The sequence below is a fragment of the Bos taurus genome, chromosome 17 (assembly GCF_002263795.3).
Source record: "Bos taurus isolate L1 Dominette 01449 registration number 42190680 breed Hereford chromosome 17, ARS-UCD2.0, whole genome shotgun sequence".
In the NCBI taxonomy this organism is placed as follows: domain Eukaryota; kingdom Metazoa; phylum Chordata; class Mammalia; order Artiodactyla; family Bovidae; genus Bos; species Bos taurus.
The window spans coordinates 65967727-65989249 of NC_037344.1; the positions used below are offsets into that span (position 1 = coordinate 65967727).

General features: G+C 47.9%; 1 protein-coding gene across 4 annotated transcripts in view; it reads left to right on the plus strand.

Moving 5' to 3' along the window:
* The window catches only part of SEZ6L (seizure related 6 homolog like), a 192606-nt gene that overhangs the window by 95941 nt on the left and 75142 nt on the right, over positions 1-21523 (plus strand). The window contains exon 1 of one of the 4 annotated variants that reach the window (XM_059876425.1): positions 13528-14986. The exons of the other annotated variants lie outside the window; for them this stretch is intronic. Within the exon in view, the coding sequence (XP_059732408.1) occupies positions 14956-14986 (31 nt within the window). The 5' untranslated portion in view covers positions 13528-14955. Of the gene's footprint in view, positions 1-13527; positions 14987-21523 lie in introns of those variants that run through there. 4 annotated transcript variants of the gene reach the window in all.

The window sequence follows — 21523 nt, forward strand, 5'->3', positions numbered from 1 at the left end:
GGCAAGCAGGCCGGCAAGATCCTGCAGAACAGGGCAGGGAACACCTGTCTCTTCCAAAGAGGCAAGAATAAGCCTATACACAGAGATGATATCAGAGCTGGGATATTGAAACTGAGAAGAGGTTTACCAGATGGCCAAGAAGTGGGATGGTATTTCTGACAGAGGGAATAATGTGTAAAACGTCAGAGCAGTATACAAATCTTTCTTGACTTACCATGGGGTTATATCCCAGTATATCCATCCTACGTTGAAAATATCATAAGTTTAAATGCATTTATACCCCAACTGACTGAACATCATGGCTTGGCCTCCCTTGAATGTGCTCAGAACATTTAACATTTGCCTCAAGTTGGGCAAAATCATGTAACACAAAACCTTTTTACAATTTTACAATTGTTGATTAAGTTTGTGGAATACTGTACTAAAAGTGAAAACCAGATGGTTGTATGGGTACCAAATGGTTTAAGTGTACTGGTTGTGACTGCGTGGCCGACAGGGAGCTGCAGCTTGCTGCCACTGCCCAGCATCAAGAGAGGATTGGACCACATTATCGCTAACCTGGGGAAAGATCCACATTCAAACTTCTAAGTATGATGTCCACTGAATGTATATCACTCTTGCAGTGTCACAAAGTAGAAAAATTGTAAGTCAAGCCATCATAAGCTGGGACAGCTAACATTAAGGGTCTACTATGTCCTACTTCAGAAAATGAAGATCATGGCATCTGGTCCCATCACTTCATGGGAAATAGATGGGGAAATAGTGGAAAGTGTCAGACTTTATTTCTGGGGGCTCCAAAATCACCACAGTTGGTGACTGCAGCCATGAAATTAAAAGACGCTTACTCCTTGGAAGAAAAGTTATGACCAACCTATATAGCATATTGAAAAGCAGAGACAATACTGCCAACAAAGGTCCGTCTAGTCAAGGCTGTGGTTTTTCCAGTGGTCATGTATGGATGTGAGAGTTGGACTGTGAAGAACACTGAGCACTGAAGAATTGATGCTTTTGAACTGTGGTGTTGGAGAAGACTCTTGAGAGTCCCTTGGACTGCAAGGAGATCCAACCAGTCCATTCTGAAGGCCATCAGCCCTGGGATTTCTTTGGAAGGAATGATGCTAAAGCTGAAACTCCAGTACTTTGGCCACCACATGCGAAGAGTTGACTCATTGGAAAAAACTCTGATGCTGGGAGGGATTGGGGCAGGAGGAGAAGGGGATGACAGAGGATGAGATGGCTGGATGGCATCACTGACTCGATGGATGTGAGTCTGAGTGAACTCCAGGAGTTGGTGATGGACAGGGAGGCCTGGTGTGCTGCAATTAATGGGGTCACAAAGAGTCGGACACGACTGAGCGACTAACCTGAACTGAACTGAACTGATGTCCTACTTCGAGGAGGGCATGGCAACCCACTCTAGTATTCTTGCCTGAAAAATCCCATGGACAAAGAAGCCTGGTGGGCTACAGTTCATGATGTTGCAGAGTTGGACATGACTGAAGCGACTGAGCCCACTATGTCCTAAGCTCTTTCTATAATCTGCTCATTTAACTTTCACAACTACCTATGAGGTGGTACCGGAGAAGGCAATGGCACCCCACTCCAGTACTCCTGCCTGGAAAATCTCATGGACGGAGGAGCCTGGTAGGCTGCAGTCCATGGGGTCGCTAGAGTCGGACACGACTGAGCGACTTCACTTTCACTTTTCACTTTCATTCATTGGAGAAGGAAATGGCAACCCACTCCAGTGTTCTTGCCTGGAGAATCCCAGGGATGGGGGAGCCTGGTGGGCTGCCGTCCATGGGGTTGCACAGAGTCGGACAGGACTGAATCGACTTAGCAGCAGTAGCAGCAGCATGAGGTGGTGCTCTTATACCCATTTCACAGGTAAAGAGACTGAGGTCATGGAGGTTAATGCTCTCAGCTCAGACTGCTAGGAAATGCCAAAATGTCAAAAACATGATTCAGTGACTCATTGACTCCAGGCTTGGCTATAACCACTGTACTTTACTGCCTGCCCCTCCAAAACGTGGGTTTGGGGGAAATGTCAGGGATTTGGAAATGGCCGTAGGGTGACTGCAGGGAAGACAGGATGTGAGGCTGGCCAGGTAGCCAAGAACCCTTCCATGAAGGGCCTTTGGAGCTTCTCTACAGATCAGTGTTTCTCAGACCAGAGTTCTGTGGAAGCCTATTTTATAAGACACAAATAGTGAGATGTGGATAAAAAGGAGAGTGGGAGGGAGATTCATATGCAAACGATTTGGGAAACATGGTTCAAGTCAAGCTGGACGCATTTTCTTGTTGCAGCAGGATTTGCCAGAGCCTGACCATGAAAGTGGGCATTGTCCAGGAGGAGGAGAGTGTATCTCCAAACTTACTCCGGTGGCACACCTCTCATTAGCCCCCAGAACCTGGGGGTGGCTGGCATAGGTGACAGAGATCCGTGGCAGGGGGTTTAAGGCAGGGGGTGGTGTGGTCAGATCGAAGACGATCACCCGGACCCTGGCAAAGGTGCCTGGAGAGAATACAGCACAGGCGTTAGATGCAGAGGCTCTGCTGAATTCAGGACCCTCCCAACAAGGATGTGAGTGAAGGCCGTCGGGACCCTGGCCTGCATCTGGCCCACTGGCATCATCAGAGAGAGGCTTTAACTCACAGTGGGTCCAGCGGGAAAGAAGCTGAATTCAAACACACGGCATTATCCAAACAAAGCCGAGCGGCTTCTGTATAGAACAATGGGCTGGCTTTTCAGGGTAATTTAACAGCCGTGGCATACCGCCCGGGCCATCAATTAAATTCCGATCCCATTTCCTTCCAAAGCATTCTGTGCTTTGGGAGTTCCTTTTTGAACATGGAGCCAATCTGGCTGATGAGGTGGGAAGATGGATCGGCCAAAATGCAGTGTAACTTCGCCTTTCACAAACGCCAGCCTCTCGGCTCTTGTCTCGCCTTCCAAAAGAGGTTACCCAGCATTAACGGAAGATTAGACATAATTAGATCACAGGACAGGTTGAAAGCGAGAGAGAAGTCTCGTTTAGCCTCGTCCCTTCACCCCTGTCCTACCTAAGTGGAAACTGAGGCTCAGTGGGGAGGGGTGTCATGGTCAAGATCATGCAACAATTGAATCAGCTTCCTAACCTGGTCTCCCAGAATTTACCTTTTCTTCCTTAAAGCCCCCTCCCTTCAGCAGCTAGAGGGATCCAGGGCCTACACTCACCAGAAGCATCTTAGTGAACTTAGAATAGAATCAGGGGGGATGACATAGGGCCTGTAGGGCCTGGTTCTCCACCTCAGCGCTACTGACATTTAGGCTAGATGGTTCTTAGAGAGGGAGCTGGCCTCTGCCCACTAGACGCCACCCCAATCATGGCAACCAAAAATGTCTCCAGACATTGCTAACTGTCCCCTTGCAGGGGGGTGCGTAATCACCCCCAGCTGAAGCCCTGAGAACCACCAGCCTTGGGCAAATGCCAGAGAGCAAGATGTGTTGGAAGGAAACGAAGGGAATCAGCGCTGGCTGCTTTGTGTAGTGGAAACGAAGCCTTTGGCACAGCCCTTTGCATCTCTGAGCCTCAGTTTTCCCTTCTGTAAAATGGAAAGGATTATTTCTCTCCCCAAGATTCTTCCAGAACCAAATTGGACAGTGAATGTGACCGTGCCATGTGTGTGGCCAAGTGCTGCACGGAGATTACATGATTCACTGCAGTGCAGTTCAACTCAGCTTTACTGGGGTGATGGCACGGCTGTGGGGATGTTATGGGATGTAAGTTTCTCCATGCCCAGAATTCCTGAAAGCCATGCTTCCTTTTTAAAATATTTTCTTGATTTTGGGGCGCACTGGGGCTTTGTTGCTGCATGCAGGCTTTCTCTAGTTATGGCAAGCGGGGCCCACTCTCCAGTTGAGGTGTGCCGGCGTCCCATTGTGGTGGCTTCTCTTGTTGCAGAGCACAGGCCCTAGGGCACTCAGGCTCAGTAGCTGTGGCACACGGGCTTTGTTGCTCCTCGGCATGTAGCATCTCCCAGGACGAGGGATCGAACCTGTGTCCCCGGCATTGGCAGGCAGATTCTTAGCCACCGCACCAGCAGGGAAGTCCAAGGCAATGATTCTGAAACATCATGCTTAAACAGCATGTGGCTCATTGAGGGCACTTGGTAAAACTGCAGACTCCTTTTGGCCCCACCCCTCCACCCAAATTCTAATTTACAGGGTCTGAGATGAACCTAGGAATCTGCATTTTTTAAAAAATCAACCCAGAAGATTCTGCTGCAGATGGTCTCTTGAGAAACACTGGTGTCAGAGAGAGTGATGCCCAAGGTTTTCTAGCAGAAGATCAGGGACTTTAATGGAGGCATAAAAGTCCCAGAGTCAGTGCCCCAGAGTCAGCATTGGAACCCCAGCCTCCTAGTTTGGGGATCTGAGCAATCACACTGCATTTTCTGTGTCGCTTTGGAAAAACAGAGTTTAACTTCTACCCCTGACCTCCCAGTCCCAACCACCAACTTCACTTTTCATTTGCTACTTATCCAGCGTGACCGCCTCCCAAACCCATTTTGATACTAACGTCACCGAGTCTCTGATCAAAAATTATGGTAAAACATTGTCTTGTCATGAGGCTAATAAAGCATGTTATCCTGCTTTTCACAGAAGCTGCCTTACAGATGCTGTTTGCTATTCGCTGGGGCCCTGCATTAATCTCCCTTCCACTTGGCTGCAAGGAACCAAATCTACCGTGGGAAGATCAATATTGCATTATCTCACCCACCAATATTGTTTTCGTGGTAGCCAGTGAGTTGTCATTCCTGTGTTACAAGCCTAGTGTACAAAGGGTGAGGACTGGGAAGAGACGGAGGAGAGGGCATCCAAGGAAAAGGATGGTATCAGAAAGGAGAGCCCTGGGAAAGTGTCGGGGAGCCAGGAAATACAAGATGTGCTTTAAAATACTGCCCAGGACTTCCCTGTGGCTAGAACTCCACGTTCCCAATGCAGGAGGCCCAAGTTTGATCCCTGGTGAGGGAACTGGATCCCGCATGCTGCAATTAAAAGAATTCTCATGCTGCAACTAAATCCCTGCACAGCCAATAAATTAAAAAAAAAAAAAACACAAAAAACAAAAAACTTGCTCCAGAGTTGGCAAACCTGGGGACAGTGCTGAGTTTGAGTTCAGAAGCTTCTGGATAGTAATTTCATTTTTCTGAACCTCAGTTTCCTTATCTATCAGTTCAGTTCAGTCACTCAGTTGTGTCCAACTCTTTGTGACCCCATGGACTGCAGCACGCCAAGCCTCCCTGTCCATCACCAACTCCTGGAGTTTACCCAAACTCATGTCCATTGAGTTGGTGATGCCATCCAACCATCTCATCCTCTGTCATCCCCTTCTCCTCCTGCCTTCAATCTTTCCCAGCATCAGCGTCTTTTCAAATGAGTCAGCTCTTCTCACTTATCAGGTGGCCAAAGTATTGGAGTTTCAGCTTCAGCATCAGTCCTTCCAATGAATATTCAGGACTGATCTCCTTTAGGATGGACTGGTTGGATCTCCTTGCAGTCCAAGGGACTCTCAAGAGTCTTCTCCAACACCACAGTTCAAAAGCATCAATTCTTCGGCGCTCAGCTTTCTTTATAGTCCAGTTCTCACATCCATCCCTGACTACTGGAAAAACCGTAGCTTTGACTAGACAGACCTTTGTTGGCAAAGTAATACCTCTGCTTTTTAACATACTGTCTAGCTTGGTCACAACTTTTCTTCCCTATCTATAAAATGGAGCAGACACAGGGCCTGACACAGAAGGATTAAATCAGATGATGTGTGGTGGTATGTTGAAGCCAGCTCTTAGCACATAGTAAAGACTCAATTATTATCATTGAGATGTTACTGTTATGTCGCCATCTTCATTACTTCCTGGGGAACACTGGATAAGTCACTTTCCCTCCATGAGCTCAGTTTCTCCAACTAAACAAATAAGGATTCCTTTGCCTCTCTAAGAAAAACCAGGCAATAGTAGCAAAAGCAAGAGGCTTAAGTTGCAGTATAGCAGGTGCAGCAGAGATTTTGGAAACAGAGATGTTGGTGTGCATGGTTGTGATGTGTGTGAGCTTCTGTGTCAGGAAGTTAAGAATTCCATGCGGCAGTAACAACACCAGCAAAGACATGGCAGAAAATAGGAAGGGGCGAGAGTGCTGAGTAGCGGGCCTCCCTTGGTGGCCCAGCAGTAAAGACTCTGCCGGCAGTGCAGGAGACGTGGGTTCACTCCCTGGGTTGGGAAGATCCCCTGGAGGAGGGCATGGCGCCACACTCCAATATTCTTGCCTGGAGAATCCCATGGACAGAGGAGCCTGGTGGGCTACAGTCCACAGGGTCAGACAGGACGGAAGTGACTGGGCACGCATGCATGTACTGAACAGAACAGATGTCTCCAGTGCCTTGAAGAGGGGAGACTTAAACTTTGGACCACTGTAGAATTGTCCGACTCCGTCTCTATACTCCCTATGTCATCTCTTCACTCAAAGGAGGTCAAGTTGGTACACAGCAGGGGTGCATTGCCTCCGGCTTAAAGCCTGCTTCCCTAAGGCTGGCTCTCACGGGGAAGCCTCCCTGGTGGCTCCTGGCTGCTTGTGGCTCCCCCCATGCCTGGACCCCTGCCCCCCGACTCCACCTTCCCGCCCCTCAATGTGCATAGCCATCTTGAAGCCTCATCACAGGCAAGCCCAGCCTCCTCCCACTGGGCTTGGATTCATTTTACACTTAGTTAAGTAAGGGGCTGCAGGAAACAATTCCCATTCGAGGATGTAATGAGATGTCCACTAACGATCCAGACACCAAAATGAGGAGGGCACGTGGCCAGCCGACCCTTGGAAACTGGAAATTGGTATTGGAATAATGTGCGATTAGCCTCTTTGAATGTGCGCTTGGGTAGGGTTTATATCCAAACCATTCATTTGGTGCTTAGCATGGGCTTTTGTTCCCAAGTCCTTGAAAGATAGGAACAACAGAACAGCAATAAAAATAGTCATTATTAGTATTTCTATAAACAACATTAGGTTTCTGTTGGTCTGCTAGTTTACTGCATCATAGGAAAGCAGCTGGATGATTTTTTCATCAAAGTTGGAAGCTTTGGACTAAACCTTTGGCAGTGTCTCCTAGAGATGAACATGCTACTCTGTGCTACCAGCATTCCATTGGGAATATCAAGGCAGTAATGAACACACACGTGCACCAAAATCAAACAAACACATAATACAATGTTCATGGTTGTACTACTCATAACAGCCAAATGCAGGAAGCAACTCAGATGTCCAGAACAGATAATATATGATATAGTCACAAATGGAATACTATGCAGCAATATAAAAGGGATGACCTACCATTACATGCAATCACATGCATAAATCTCACAAACATAATGAGTGAAAGAAGTCAGACACAGAAAAGAGCATGAAAGAAGTTGGATACAAAAGAGATCACAGTGCCTAATTACCCAATGACTTCATAAACAGCCAAAACAAGTCTCAGAAGACAAAACTGGGGTTCCCTTGGAGCGAGGTGTTACCAGCAGATGCAGTGTGCTGGCAGCGTTTTGCTTCCTGATCTGTCTGCTAGCTGTGCAGGTGTGTCCAGCTTGGGAAAGACTTTTGAGTAGACTCTTAAGAAAGAGTTGAGTAGACTTTTCTCTGCATAGGTTACACTTCAAGTAAGGTTTATGCAAAGGATGAAAATGTATGTTTGGGACCGAGAGACTCTTAAGCACAGTCTGCATGACCATCCTCACTTTGGTTGTTGGACACAGGAGACTCGAGTTCTCACCCGATGTTCTTACTCCCTGGCAAGGCTCCGTCTGGTTATCTCATGACAAGTGGAAAACCTACACTGTCCAGGCAGAAGTAAGGGTGTGGGTGACCCGGAGGAAAAGCAGGGATCTGGAGTTAGGTGCCTCCCCTTTCATTTCCACCCGCTCTGAGAACAGAGACTTCTTTTGTCTTATATTCCTCCTTCCACATCTCTGAGCACAGTGCCGGGCACCCAGTGAGATCTTGGTGAGTTTGCTGAAGGACGGTATGAGGGTATGGATGAAGGGACAAATGGCTACTGTGAAAATTAAGTCAGATAATGGACCTAGAATGTTTTCAATAGGCCCTGAAATGCAAGAGCTAGAAGTTAAGGGGCCTATAGGTCAAACATGCCTGGTTTTGAGTGCTTGCTCTACCACCCTCTCCCAGCGTGTTCGTGGGTGAGTAAATTTCCCTCTCTGAGCCTCAGTTTTCCCATCAGCAAAATGGGGAGACTGACAGTCCCATTGCTGCAGAGCAGTGGTGAGGATTAAATGACAGTGCGTGGAAAATGCTGCCCCTCAGAAAGTTCCAAAGTGGTGGCTGTTGTAAAAATGAATGAAGCTGCGGTTATTGTTCCTGAACAAGAGGGCCGAGCACCTTTCCTCCTTCAGCCCTCTCTCTTTCTCCGCGTCGTAAGTCCACATGTGCTGAGCCAACCTTCACATAGTCGGCTGCCAAGTGAATGAAGACATCCTTCCCCCCACCACCACCCCACCCCCAGCCCAGGAAGATGGCCTGGTGCCAGTGCGGGCAGGCACAGTGCCCATGAAGGGGGCCAGGTGGGTGCCAGGGCACTGAGGCCCTCTGTGTAGTCCCTGCCAGCCTCGGGGGTCAACAATGGCCACTCTGAAGACCATCAAATCCGCCCCCCCAACCACGGAGCTTTCTTGGAGCCCCGTGCCCACCACCTTGCCCAGTGGGCGGGCCTGGGAGTGAAGGGCAGCTCTGTGTGCTGGCTGAGCCCTGGGCCCCTGCACACCCGAGGCAGTGTTCTTGTTGGCTGCAAGAGCTCATTAGGCTCTGGGCAGAGGCTGGCCGGACTCCAGGAGGCAGACATCAAGGCCTAGGGGTTAGAGAATGGAGGAGCCTGGGGCTTGGCATCGGATGGTGCCAACCCCTCTCCCTGGGATGAGCTGAGCTCATTTATGCCTGGTGAGAACCTTGACCTGAGTGAGGCTGTGGGTAGAAACGCTGTGTCATGCATTCCTGTGTTCCCCTGACCTACACATGGGATAGAATGGAAGGGGATGGGAGGGTGTAGGGTGGGAGGGGACAAGTGAGCTGGGAGGGGATGGAATGAGACAGGATGTATAGCACACGACCAGACAGAATGGAATGGGACTGTTGTTGTTGTCGTTCAGTTGCTAAGTCGTGTCCAACTCTTGATGACGCCACGGACTACAGTGCACCAGGCTTCCCTGTCCTTCACTGTCCCCTGGAGTTTGCTCAAATTCATGTCCATTGAGTCAGTGATGCCATCCAACTATCTCATCCTCTGTCACCCACTTCTCCTCCTGCCCTCCATCTTTCACAGCATCAGGGGTTGGCCCTTCGCATCAGGTGGCCAAAGTACTGGAGCTTCAGCTTCAGCATCAGCCCTTCCAATGAATTCACTGGAAGTTCAAGGTTGATTTCCTGTAGGATGGACTGGTTGGATCTCCTTGAAGTCCAGGGGACTTGCAAGAGTCTTCTCCAGAACCGCAGTTCGAAAGCATCAATTCTTCAGCACTCAGGCTTCTTTATGGTCCAATTCTCATATCCATACATGACTACTAGAAAAACCATAGCTTTGACTATACTGACTTTTGTTGGCAAATGACGTCTCTGCTTTTAATTTCTGCCTAAGTCCCTGTTGAAATTGACCTAGACGTTAGCAGGTGTGGAGCTGGCATGGACAAAGTCATCTGAAAGAGAGCAGGGGAGACATGCAAGGTAAGTAGAAACAGTTTCTTCCTCCAGGCCTAAAGGTTACACCCCAGCAGCCAGGGGCAAGGGTTCTGCAGGGTAGGGATGGCTGAGACTGGCTGAGTTAACTCTTTCCATCATACACTGTCATCCGTCTTAAGGTTTTATTTGAAGAGATGATTCCATCAAACAGAGGATAAAATTGAGGCCCAGAGATGAGAGTGGGCTTACCAAAGGCCGTGGGGTGAGTTAACAAGGCATCCTCACCTTCCTAATCTGCCTTTTCCTTTGTACCATAAACCTCAGTTTCAGTTCAGTTCAGTTCAGTTGCTCAGTCCTGTCCAACTCTTTACGACCCCATGGACTGCAGCACACCAGGCCTCCCTGTCCATCACCAACTCCTGGAGTTTACTCAAACTCATGTCCATTGAGTCAGTGATGCTACCCAACTATCTCATCCTCTGTCATCCCCTTCTCCTCCTGCCTTCAATCTTTCCCAGCATCAGGGTCTTTTCCAATGAGTCAGTTCTTTGCATCAGGTGACTAAAGTATTGGAGTTTCAGTTTCAGCATCAGTCCTTCCAATGAAATATTCAGGAATGATTTCCTTTAGGATGGACTGGTTGGATCTCCTTGCAGTCCAAGGGAAGAGTCTTCTCCAACACCAGAGTTCAAAAAGCATCAATTCTTTGGCATTCAGCTTTCTTTACAGTCCAACTCTCACATCCATACATGATTACTGGAAAAACCATAGCTTTGACTAGACAGACCTTTGTTGGCAAAGTAATGTCTCTGGTTTTTAATATGTGGTCTATATTGGTCATAACTTTTCTTCCAAGGAGCAAGCGTCTTTTAATTCCATGGCTGCAGTCACCATCTGCAGTGATTTTTGGAGCCCCCCAAAATAAAGTCTCTCACTGTTTCCATTGTTTCTCCATCTATTTGCCATGAAGTGATGGGACCAGATGCTATGAGCATCAGTTTACCTGCCTGTAAAATGGGGATTTGGGGCCGCCTCCCCTACCTGTTCAGGTTTTACCTTTGCAGAAGCTATTCTTCCACTTTTCTCTGTAGTTTGGGCCTTTGGAGGAGCAACCAGCGTTCTGCTACACAGTCAGCGTCCTCCACCATCTCTGGGGACCTCTCAGCTGGAGCAGATTTTCTGAAATTTGTCAGCAGCGGGTAACACTTGACATTCGCTCTGGAAGCTGCCAGGCCAGGGTCAGGGATCAACTGCAGGAGGGACACAGAACAAATACAGGTTTGAGGGTCAGATGGCCCCAGTTCAGATCCTAGCTCTTTACCACTTACTTGTGTTTCCCCATCATTAAAATGAAGATAACAATAGCTACATTTCAGGAAATGGGGGGCGGGGAGCATTTCAGTGTTTCAGGTAAAGCCAAGAAATGCTCTGTTTCTCTCCAGCCAGTAAAGTCACTGCTGTTCACATTCTGTCTGCAGAAAGGCCTGCCTTCAGCTTTTTAATGAAACAAACTAAGCCTCACAGTTGTAACGCTAATCTTACACAGCACTCCCCACCCCTCCCATCGTCACGGTTTTGTTCCTCTGAGGTTGACCAGGCAAAGATGACTCTCTTGAATTTACAGAGCAAGGAGCTAGGTTTTGAGAGGGAGAATTTGCCTAAGGCAGATGGGAAATTGGTGGTGAAACCAGTGCCCAAACCCAGGTCTCCCGAGTCCCTGGTCTTCTCTTCTCTGAGCCTGTCATAGAAGCATCCCCGGATGGCAATCTGCTCTTTATTCTCGTCTGTGAACCTGAGCAATCAGGTGAAGGGAAATTGGAAGCTTCCTGATGTCTCTTGAACTCACTCAGGACCATCTGGGTCCATTCCCAAGTCTGGTATCTGTCTATGCGACTATATAGGTAACTGGATCTAGACAGATGTCCCACCAAGGGTTTCCTCTCGGAGCTGTCTTGCGTGTCTGTCTCCCAACCCGCTCTCAATGACTCACTGAGTTTCCTGTACACAAATAAATCACACTGAGTTCCTCTCCCCCTCGCTACCGGCAAGAAATGACAATGTCGCAGCCCCATGAGATGTGAATGGAGCCGGGGTTGGGGGCGGGGGCGGGTGGTGATGGAGGTGGGAAGGGAGAGGAGTGTTTAGATGCTAATCACTTGGTACTGATGTCACCCACAGTTAATCAGATTGTTGAAGGCACAAAGGCAGGCTCACACCCCCATGCCAGCAGCTATCTGGGCTCATTCACGGGGAAGATGGATGCACCCCCGGCATTGCTCTGATGAGATGTAACTGGACATAAAAGAACGTCCAAGGCTTTCTGAACCCAACACGAATTACAAAGGAGGCCCATTCGTGGGGGAGACGCCAGATCACAGAGGACAATTATCGGATAATTACTCTTGCAGCGGAAACACTGAGTCTTTTCTTGCCTGTACAAGCTTGTCCTTTTAACACCTGCTCCAAGTCCCCTGTAGCCCCCTGAATTTCTGCTGCAGACTTGGCGGTGGGGGGGCGTTGGGGGGGAATGGGGGTGAGTCAGAGGGTCTTCTCACAGGTATAGCTGGGGTGCTCTTTGCGGTGATATGTTTGTTGTTGTTCAGTCGCTCAGTCGTGTTCGACTCTTTGTCACGCCATGGACTGCAGCATGCCAGGCTTCCCTGTCTTTCACTATCTCCCGGAGTTTGCGCAAACTCATGTCCATTGAGTCACTGATGCCATCCAACCATCTCATCCTCTGTCATCCCCTTCTCCTGCCTTCAAGCTTTCCCAGCATCAGGGTCTTTTCCAGTGAGTTGGCTCTTCGCTTTCGGTGGCCAAAGTATTGGAGCTTCACCTTCAGCATCAGTCCTGCCAGTGAATATTCAGGGTTGATTTTTTTTTTCAGGTGATATCTACACCACACCAAAATCTCCCCTCCAGCCATATGACTATGGCATATTGAGCAGTGCCAGGGAAATTCATGATTTGGGTTTCTATTTGCCCTCCCACTGCTAAATGGGAATGGGCTGCCTTCCTGCTCCCTGCTTGCAATGTGATGAAATTCTGCTTTGTAATCAGAACGAGTAGGTATGTACGTTCACTGAGAACAGCTTCCCAGCCTCAAAACCTTAAACCAAAACATCTTTGTCTACTAAGGACTTCCATTTGGGTGTGTGCTCAGTCACGTTCAACTCTTTGCAACCCCATGGAGAGAAGCCTGCCAGGCTCCTCTGTCCAAGAGATTTTCCAGACAAGAATACTGGAGTGGGTTGCCATTTCTTCCTCCAGGGGATCTTCCCAACCCAAAGGATCCGTGTCCCCTGCACTGGCAGGCGGATTTTTTACCCCTGAGCCACCTGGGAAGCCCTCAGGATTTCCCTTCATGGGAGCCAGTAGTGTTAACAGTCTGCTGGTCTGTAATCCCTCACTTAAAGAGGTGGACTTGATCTAAGACCCCAAGTCTTATTCTCAACAGTGCTGCAGGCGTGACCATGATTCATTAACTAGATTTTGATGCGGGGCTGCCTGTGTATCAGGCTCATGGTCATGGAAGAGGTTCCAGGGTGACAGTGATGAATGGAGCAGACCTGATTGCTGTCCTCGGGAAACTTGCTCCTAGTGAGGAAGAACGGGGAAGATGCCAGCCAAATAGGAGAGCCTGATTTATGTGGCGGCTTATCTTTTTGGAAGGAATCAAGATAAGGTGAGAAAATCGAAGAGTATCTCTTTGGTACTGTTAGGAGTTAAGGGAACGGCAGAAAAATCCAGGAGAGACACCTGCCACTGCAAGGGGGTAGTCTGGAAAGATCTTCCTGACCTGCTGTGGGTGGAATGGGCTGGACTTATGAGGTCAAGTCCAGAAGAGAAACGGGGTTTTCATAACCATGTTGTAGGAATAACAAGACAGCTAAAAATACCTCTGTAAGATACAACTTGCTGTCTCATCTCCTGTCATGGTGGCACTCGGGTTCCTCGGTGCTTTGTGAAAATGAAAAGCTGGGTTTATCCGGCTCCCCCACTGGACTGTGTAGAAAGGAACCCTGGCGCCTTGACCGCCCACGGGGTCTGGCCTGCCCTGAATGTTTCCCATGCTCTGTCTGCGACGACGTGGTGCTCCCAGAAATAATCTCCTTTGATGATTTTTTTTTCAGAGTGATGAATGTCTGAGCCTGGTGGAGAGGATGGCTAGATGATCTGGGTTATGCCAGCCAATCCCATGCTGAGGGCTTTTCCTGCCTCTCCTCTTTGTGGGGTCCTGGGCCTTTCTGTGCCCCCACAATGGAAGCGTTGGATCATGAATGGTCAATCCATGATCCCAGCCTGCTCGCTTTTTCTGGGTTCATTTCCCTGTCAGTTAGCCCATCGACAGGTGGAAAGAGAATGTGCAATAGAAGCCTGTCCATTTCAGTCTTGAAGAGAAAATTGGTTGAAAGGGAAGGAAGTTACTAAAAACACCAATGGGTCAATGAGAAAATTGAAATGGAAATTTAAAGATGCCTTGAGACAAATGACATTGAAAGTGCAACCATACAAAATCTACGGGATGCAGCAAAAGCAGTTCTCGGAGGGGAATTCAGAGTGATGCAGACCTTCCTCAAAAAAAAACAAAAAACAACAACAACAAAAAAAAAACAAGAAAAATCTCAAGTGAACAACCTAAGCTGCCACCTAAACAAACCAGAAAAAGAAGGAACAAAACCCAAACTCAGCAGAAGGAAAGAAATAATAGAGATCAGAGAAGAAATAGAGATTTTTAAAAAGGAAGTCAGAGCAATGGCTCTGTGAGAGCTGAGAACTGGACCAGAGTAGCTTGTACCACAATGAGGCCTGGGCACTTGATCCTGTGTGAGTGATGCCCACACCCTGCTCCCCGCCACCCAGGCATGACCACATTCAGAATTCTAGAATTTCTGGATTAGAAGGGGACTTCATTATGTCCTAAGCACCTGTTAAATGCCTCGCAAAGCTCTATCTGTATGAAGATTCCCATCTGTCTTGACAAAAGTATAAGCCCTCCACCGGCCACGTGATAAAACTGCAAATTCCATACTCCCTTGACAAGTGTGAAGTGCCAGGTGAAGATACAATAAGCACGTCATGAGACCGGGAGAAGTTTCTCCTGAGACTCGGGACTCTGATTAGTTGGTGCAGAGTTGGGGACTGCACCAACTGATTGGCTTGTCACTCCCTTCAGTGGTCCTCTCCTCTGGTTTAACCAAGTGCGGGAAAGCGGGCGCCAGGAGCCAGATGGGACCAGTCTGATGACCAGTGAAGCTGGGCTGCAGACCACAGGTGGGCGCCTACGCCCTGCCCTTCTCAGGTGACTTTGATTCGGGTACCCAGGCCCAAGGAGAGAAGTCTGGAAAGACAGAGGGAAAGAGGGGGAGCCACACTGCTGGCTTTTTGGTCCAGCGACGTTGCCCTGGATACGGGATGCTGTGGATATCAGACATCCTGAGAACCTCCCTCCCTTACACCTCCAATCAGATGGTCCCTCCACTCTGCGGAAGGGGGCTGGGGATGGAGAAGTGGATCACTCCCTGCTGGAGTGATGCACATTTCCCCACTGCCTGTGGAAAGGTGAGAACTGTCTGAAACCTGAAGAAAGGCTGGGGTTTGTTCTCTGCTCTCCTTTGAAACTGGGATGGCAAACCTCAGGGAGTTCACTACTATTACTAATTATTCAGGTCAGGTCAGTTCAGCCACTCAGCTATGTCAGACTCTTTGTGACCCCATGAATCCCAGTACGCCAGGCCTCCCTGTCCATCACCAACTCCCAGAGTTTACTCAAACTCATGTCCATTGAGTCAGTGATGCCATCCCACCAGCTCATCCTCTGTCATCCCCTTATCCTCCCACCTTCAATCTTTCCCAGCATCAGGGTCTTTTCCAATGAGTCAGTTCTTCACATCAGGTAGCCAAAGTATTGGAATTTCAGCTTCAGCATCAGTCCTTCTAACGAACACGCAGGACTGATTTCCTTTAGGATGGACTGGTTGGATCTCCTTGCAGTCCAAGGGACTCTCAAGAGTCTTCTCCAACCCCACAGTTCAAAAACATCAGTTCTTTGGTGCTCAGCTTTCTTCATAGTCCAACTCTCACATCCATACATGACTACTGGAAAAACCATAGCTTTGACTAGATGGACTTTTGTTGGCAAAGTAATGTCTGCTTTTAATATGCTGTCTAGGTTGGTCACAACTTTTCTTCCAAGGAGTAAGCATCGTTTAATTTTATGGCTGCAGTCACCATCTGCAGTGATTTTGGAGCCCAAAGAAATAAAGTCTGTCACTGTTTCCACTGTTTCCCCATCTATTTGCCATAAACTGATGGGACGGGATGCCATTATCTTAGTTTTCTGGATGTTGAGTTTTAACCCAACTTTTTCACTCTCCTATTTCACTTTCATCAAGAGGCTCTTTAGTTCTTCTTCGCTTTCTGCCATAAGGGTGGTGTCATCTGCATACCTGATGTTATTGATATTTCTCCCGGCAATCTTGATTCCAGCTTGTGCTTCCTCCAGCCCAGCATTTCTCATGATGTACTCTGCATATAAGTTAAATAAGCAGGATGACAATATACAGCCTTGATGTACTCCTTTCCCTATTTGGAACCAGTCTGTTGCTCCATGTCCAGTTCTACCTGTTGTTTTCTGACCTGCATACAGATTTCTCAAGAGGCAGATGATCCAATGGATGTTGGCAACTTCATCTCTGGTTATAGCATGCACATTACAAATTAATCAAACTATTTAACAGTTGCAGTAAAAAGTGTTTCCCTCTTCCACTGCAAGCCTCACTCCTGCTCTGCTAAGGCAGTTTCCAATACTTTGCTCAAATGTATTCCCTTTATTCCCATGAGAGCTCGTATACCCACTACTCTACCTTGATTTTTTTTCAGCTCATACTGAATTGCCTTGGCACATAGCTCTGCCATTCTTCATGCTATTTTTGAATTAGTTACATAGTCGTTGAGTAGGACATACAGCTATAAATGTATATATACATATGCATAGATACATACATATGTGTCAATGTAAAGGTACATAGTGGAAATTCTCCTTCACACTCTTTCTGGTCATCCTCCCAATTTCCAATGCCCCACCTCCCCATAACCACTTTCAAAGTCTCTTTTTATGATTATTTCACTTTTTAAATTGGAGGATAATTGCTTTACAATGTTGTATTGGTTTCTACTGTACAATGTGAATCAGCTATAAATATACATATATCTCCTCCTTCGTGAACTTCCCTCCCACTCCCTCAAAGCTTCTTTATGCACATATTAACCAATGCCAACATATCTAGCTTTATTTTCTCTCCCCCTTTTTTTTTTTACACAAAAAGCAACAGACTCCTCACACTGTTGTGCACTTTGCTCTTTAACCCGGCACAGACTTTCGCCTTCCCTCCCCTGTGGTCCATAGACAGTCTCGCCAGCCTTTCCTTGCAGCTGTACGGCATTCTGTCTGGATGTTCTGTCATTGATTTAACCTTACGGATGGATACTTGGTTTGTCTCCAAGTCTTTTGCTACAACAGACAGTGCTGCATTGCTTAACCTTGTGTGTGCGTCATTTTGCATGTGGGCAGACCTGTGTCTGCAGGATAAATTCCCAGAAGTGGGCTTGCTGAGTCAAAGGGGAGATGTAATTCTGAATGTTCTTGCCAGGTTACTCACCACATAATTCACCAATGACATCATCTCATCTCTTTGAACCTTGCCTGTATTCCACTGCATTTCTATAATCATTTAACTTGCCCCTTAGAGACAGGCAGGTCAATTGTTTGCACATTTTTGCTAATAGAAATAATACTTTGTACTGTGAATACTCTGTACCATCCCAGTGGGTGTCGTGACCATAGCTGTCCTTCTATTTTGGGACCTGACTAAGCACCTCATCTACCTGGAAATCTACTGCTGTTCAGACAGGACATCTGTTGCTCTCATGCCCCAGCATCCACAGCATCCCTAGCCTTCCTGAGCCACCGATCCCCAGCCTGATCTGTGACATAAAGTCTGGCTGTGGTGGGGCGGGCTTCCGAAGCACCCGTGGAAGGTGGGCTTCCTGGATGCTCTGGAATAAAAGTCTGATGATGCAGGCAACAGGTCAGGACCAAACCTGGACACAGCTTCAGCACCAACTAGAGAAAGCGAGAGAGCACCTCAGAATCACCTTCGAAGGTGGTATTCTAGAAACGCACCGTGCCTGGATCCATCTGCCCCAGATTCCAGCTCAGATGGTTGAGTTAAAAGTCAACTGCAAGGACTTCCCTGCTGATCCAGTGGTTAAGGATCCACCTGTCAATGCAGGGGACACCGGTTTGATCTCTGGTCTGGGAAGATTCCACATGCCACGGGACAACTAAGCCTGAGTACCACAACTCCGGATGCGCCCACGCTACAGCTGCTGAAGCCCACGTGCCTAGAGCCTGTGCTCCACAGCAAGCAGAGCCACCACAATTTGAAGTCCACGCAGCGCAACTAAAGAGGAGCCCTGTTCACCACAACTAGATAAAGTCTGTGCACAGCGATGAAGACCCGGCACACTCCAGTCCAGTTCAGTCGCTCAGTCGTGTCCGACTCTTTGCGACCCCATGCATCGCAGCATGCCAGGCCTCCCTGTCCATCACCAACTCCCGGAGTTCACTCAGACTCACGTCCATCGAGTCAGTGATGCCATCCAGCCATCTCATCCTCTGTCGTCCCCTTCTCCTCTTGCCCCCAATCCCTCCCAGCATCAGAGTCTTTTCCAATGAGTCAACTCTTTGCATGAGGTGGCCAAAGTACTGGAGTTTCAGCTTTAGCATCATTCCTTCCAAAGAAATCCCAGGACTGATCTCCTTCAGAATGGACTGGTTGGATCTCCTTGCAGTCCAAGGGACTCTCAAGAGTCTTCTCCAACACCACAGTTCAAAAGCATCAGTTCTTCGGCACTCAGCTTTCTTCACAGTCCAATTCTCACATCCATACATGACCACAGGAAAAACCATAGCCTTGACTAGATGGACCTTTGTTGGCAAAGTAACGTCTCTGCTTTTGAATATGCTATCTAGGTTGGTCATAACTTTCCTTCCAAGGAGTAAGCGTCTTTTAATTTCATGGCTGCAATTACCATCTGCAGTGATTTTGGAGCCCAAAAAAATAAAGTCTGACACTGTTTCCACTGTTTCCCCATCTATATCCCATCCCTGTGTGCGCAGCAATGAAGACCCGGCACAGTCAATGATAAATAAATAAATTTAAAATTTTTTAAAAAGTCATTGGAAGTTATGCATAGACAGAGCCTGGAGGGCAGTAGCAGTCTTGTGTAGAGTTGGCGGCAGGGTAAATAAACAGGTTCATGTCTTTTTGGAAGGTGCCTTTTCAGTGCCAACATTTTACATACGTAAATCTTTTGGCCAAGGAGTGCAACTCCAGGGACACACTTCTGAAGAATTACTTGGACATGCTCACCAAAGATACATCTCTACTGCTGTGTTATTTGGGATGACAGGGTAGAGAACAGCAACAACCTGAATGTTAATCAAGAGCCTGGTTCAACCATGTAAGTGTTTATACCACCAGGGAAGCCCATATTTTAATGTGGCCATTAAAAAAGAATGAGGTGGCTGCATAGGTGCTGACAGATAGCCACGATGGACTTTAAGTGAAAAAAATGGTGGTGGAACACCAGCATGATGGAGTAGTATGCAGCAGTGAAAAGGAATCCGTCCAAACCACACTAATCAACGTAGATGAATCCCAAAGTGTCGAATAAGAGAAAGGGCAAGGAAAGAAAAGAAAGGAGCAAGCTTCAGGAGGGTTCATGCAGAAAGTTTGCACAGTGCCATACAGTGTTCAGAGGTATTGACATGTATAATAAATGCACACAATAACTGCTAATATTAAATACAGGTAATGCACATAATAAATGAGAATGCTGGAGGCCAAATTCAGGACAGAAGTTACTCCCAGGAGGTGGAGAAAGATGGTAGGGAGGAACACACAAAGGCTTTGACTGTACTGGTGAGCATTCTGTTTCTTAAGCTAAAGGTATACACACATGGGTATTTGCTGGCTTAGCCTTGAACTCTTTCTGAATGACTAAAATGTTTCAAAATGCATTTCTTAGTGACAGAGCAGTATACACAATGTCATAATCCGGTGAATATTCAGATCAATAGAAAGCAATGAAAGAGCTCATGAGAGTTGACGGCTGCTGCGTGAGCTGTCCTGTACACTCGTGGTTTCATTGTACTTTCCCACGACCCTAAGAGATACGGCTGTGTGACCCCATCTTACAGATGAGAAAGGGGAGGCCCAGAGAAGGGAGGGGCTGTCCAGGGTCTCGTGGGCAGTTAGCTGCAGGCTAAGTCTGGAACCCCAGTGATTCTGACCCCAAGCCCGCACTCCTATGTGCCGCCCCACATTCTAAGATAACATACTTTACTATTTTTACGTCAATACATTTTATTTGGAGGTTAAGCAAGATCCCATTAACAGGAGTTCCCTCTGGAAGGCAGGACTAGTGGATGAGTCAGGATGGTACAAGGCGGACACTTCTGACTTCATACCTTTCAAGTATTCCTGAATTTTGCAAATAAACTATTTTATAGGGGAAAATAATCTTTGCAGATGTGGGAAAGAGGAAAGGACACCGGGAACAAGGTCAGAAAGTATCTAATCCTATCCTCAATTTGCTCTAATCATCTTGGACAGGTCACTTCCTCTTTCTGAGCCTTGACTTTTTTTTTTCATCTATAAAATGGAAAAAAACAAAACACCAAACTCACAGAGTTGTTTGGAGGCTGGAATGAGATCACAGCTGGGAAGGCACTTCGCAGGGTGTTGATCACAGCCTGAATGAACATCAGTATTGTTCGCCCGGGTGTAGGTGGAAGGCGGCCAGTGAAGCACGAGATGAAACCCCAAGCCCACCCCCTCTATCTGTCTCTGCCCCTTCTGTCCCAGAAACTCCTCTCCAATCCAGGTGTGATCAGAACCACGAATCCACCCCCAGGGGCCTCATTCCCGCAGGCCTGAGTGGGCTGGGTGAGCCGGGTCCTCTCCGGGTCGTACCCATCAGCTCTGGTTCTTTGCCCTCTGGGGTGGACCTCTGCATGCCAGCCCCTGTTGCCTGTGTCTGGACCACAGCAGGTGCTCACTGAATGTATGATCAAACATGAGTGAGAGGAAGAAACACCGCCCTCATTCATGTCAGTGTCCTTATCTGTAAAGTAGGGATAAGCCTAAGACCTTCTCCGCCCTAAAAGTCAACGACGTAAGTGAAACAAAGCATATCAACTCCAGGAACGAAGAGGGAAGTCTATTCACTTCTGAGGGCAATACCAGTGGTCACCAACTAGAGGGTCTTTGGCTACCTCCCTACCCACCCACCCAGGGGACATTTGGCAAGGTCTGGGTCATTTTTGACTGTCCCCAAGGGTTGGGGAAAGGGTGCTACTGTCCTGCAGGGAGTGGAGGCCAGGGTTAACGCTCAACATTCTGCAACGCATGGGATGGCCCCTTGCGGCCCAGCCCAGATATAGGAAGCATGGAATCAACTGACATTCTTCAGGGCAGTCAAATGTTCCTGGGCTTGTTTCTGGTTTTGCCTGATGCGCTGTGGTGTGGTTTTTTCCAAGTTTCAAACACTCTTTCTTTCTTTTTGGCTGCGCTGGGTCTTTGTTGCCACGCCCGTGCTTTCTCTAGCTGTGGAGAGCAGGGGCTACTCTCTAGCTGTGGGATGTGGGCTTCTCATTATGTTGTTATGGATACAAAAAGGCGGTGCGATCCTGGGCAGTCCGTTTTCCCTCTCTAGACCTCCAGCCCTTCCTCTGGATACCTC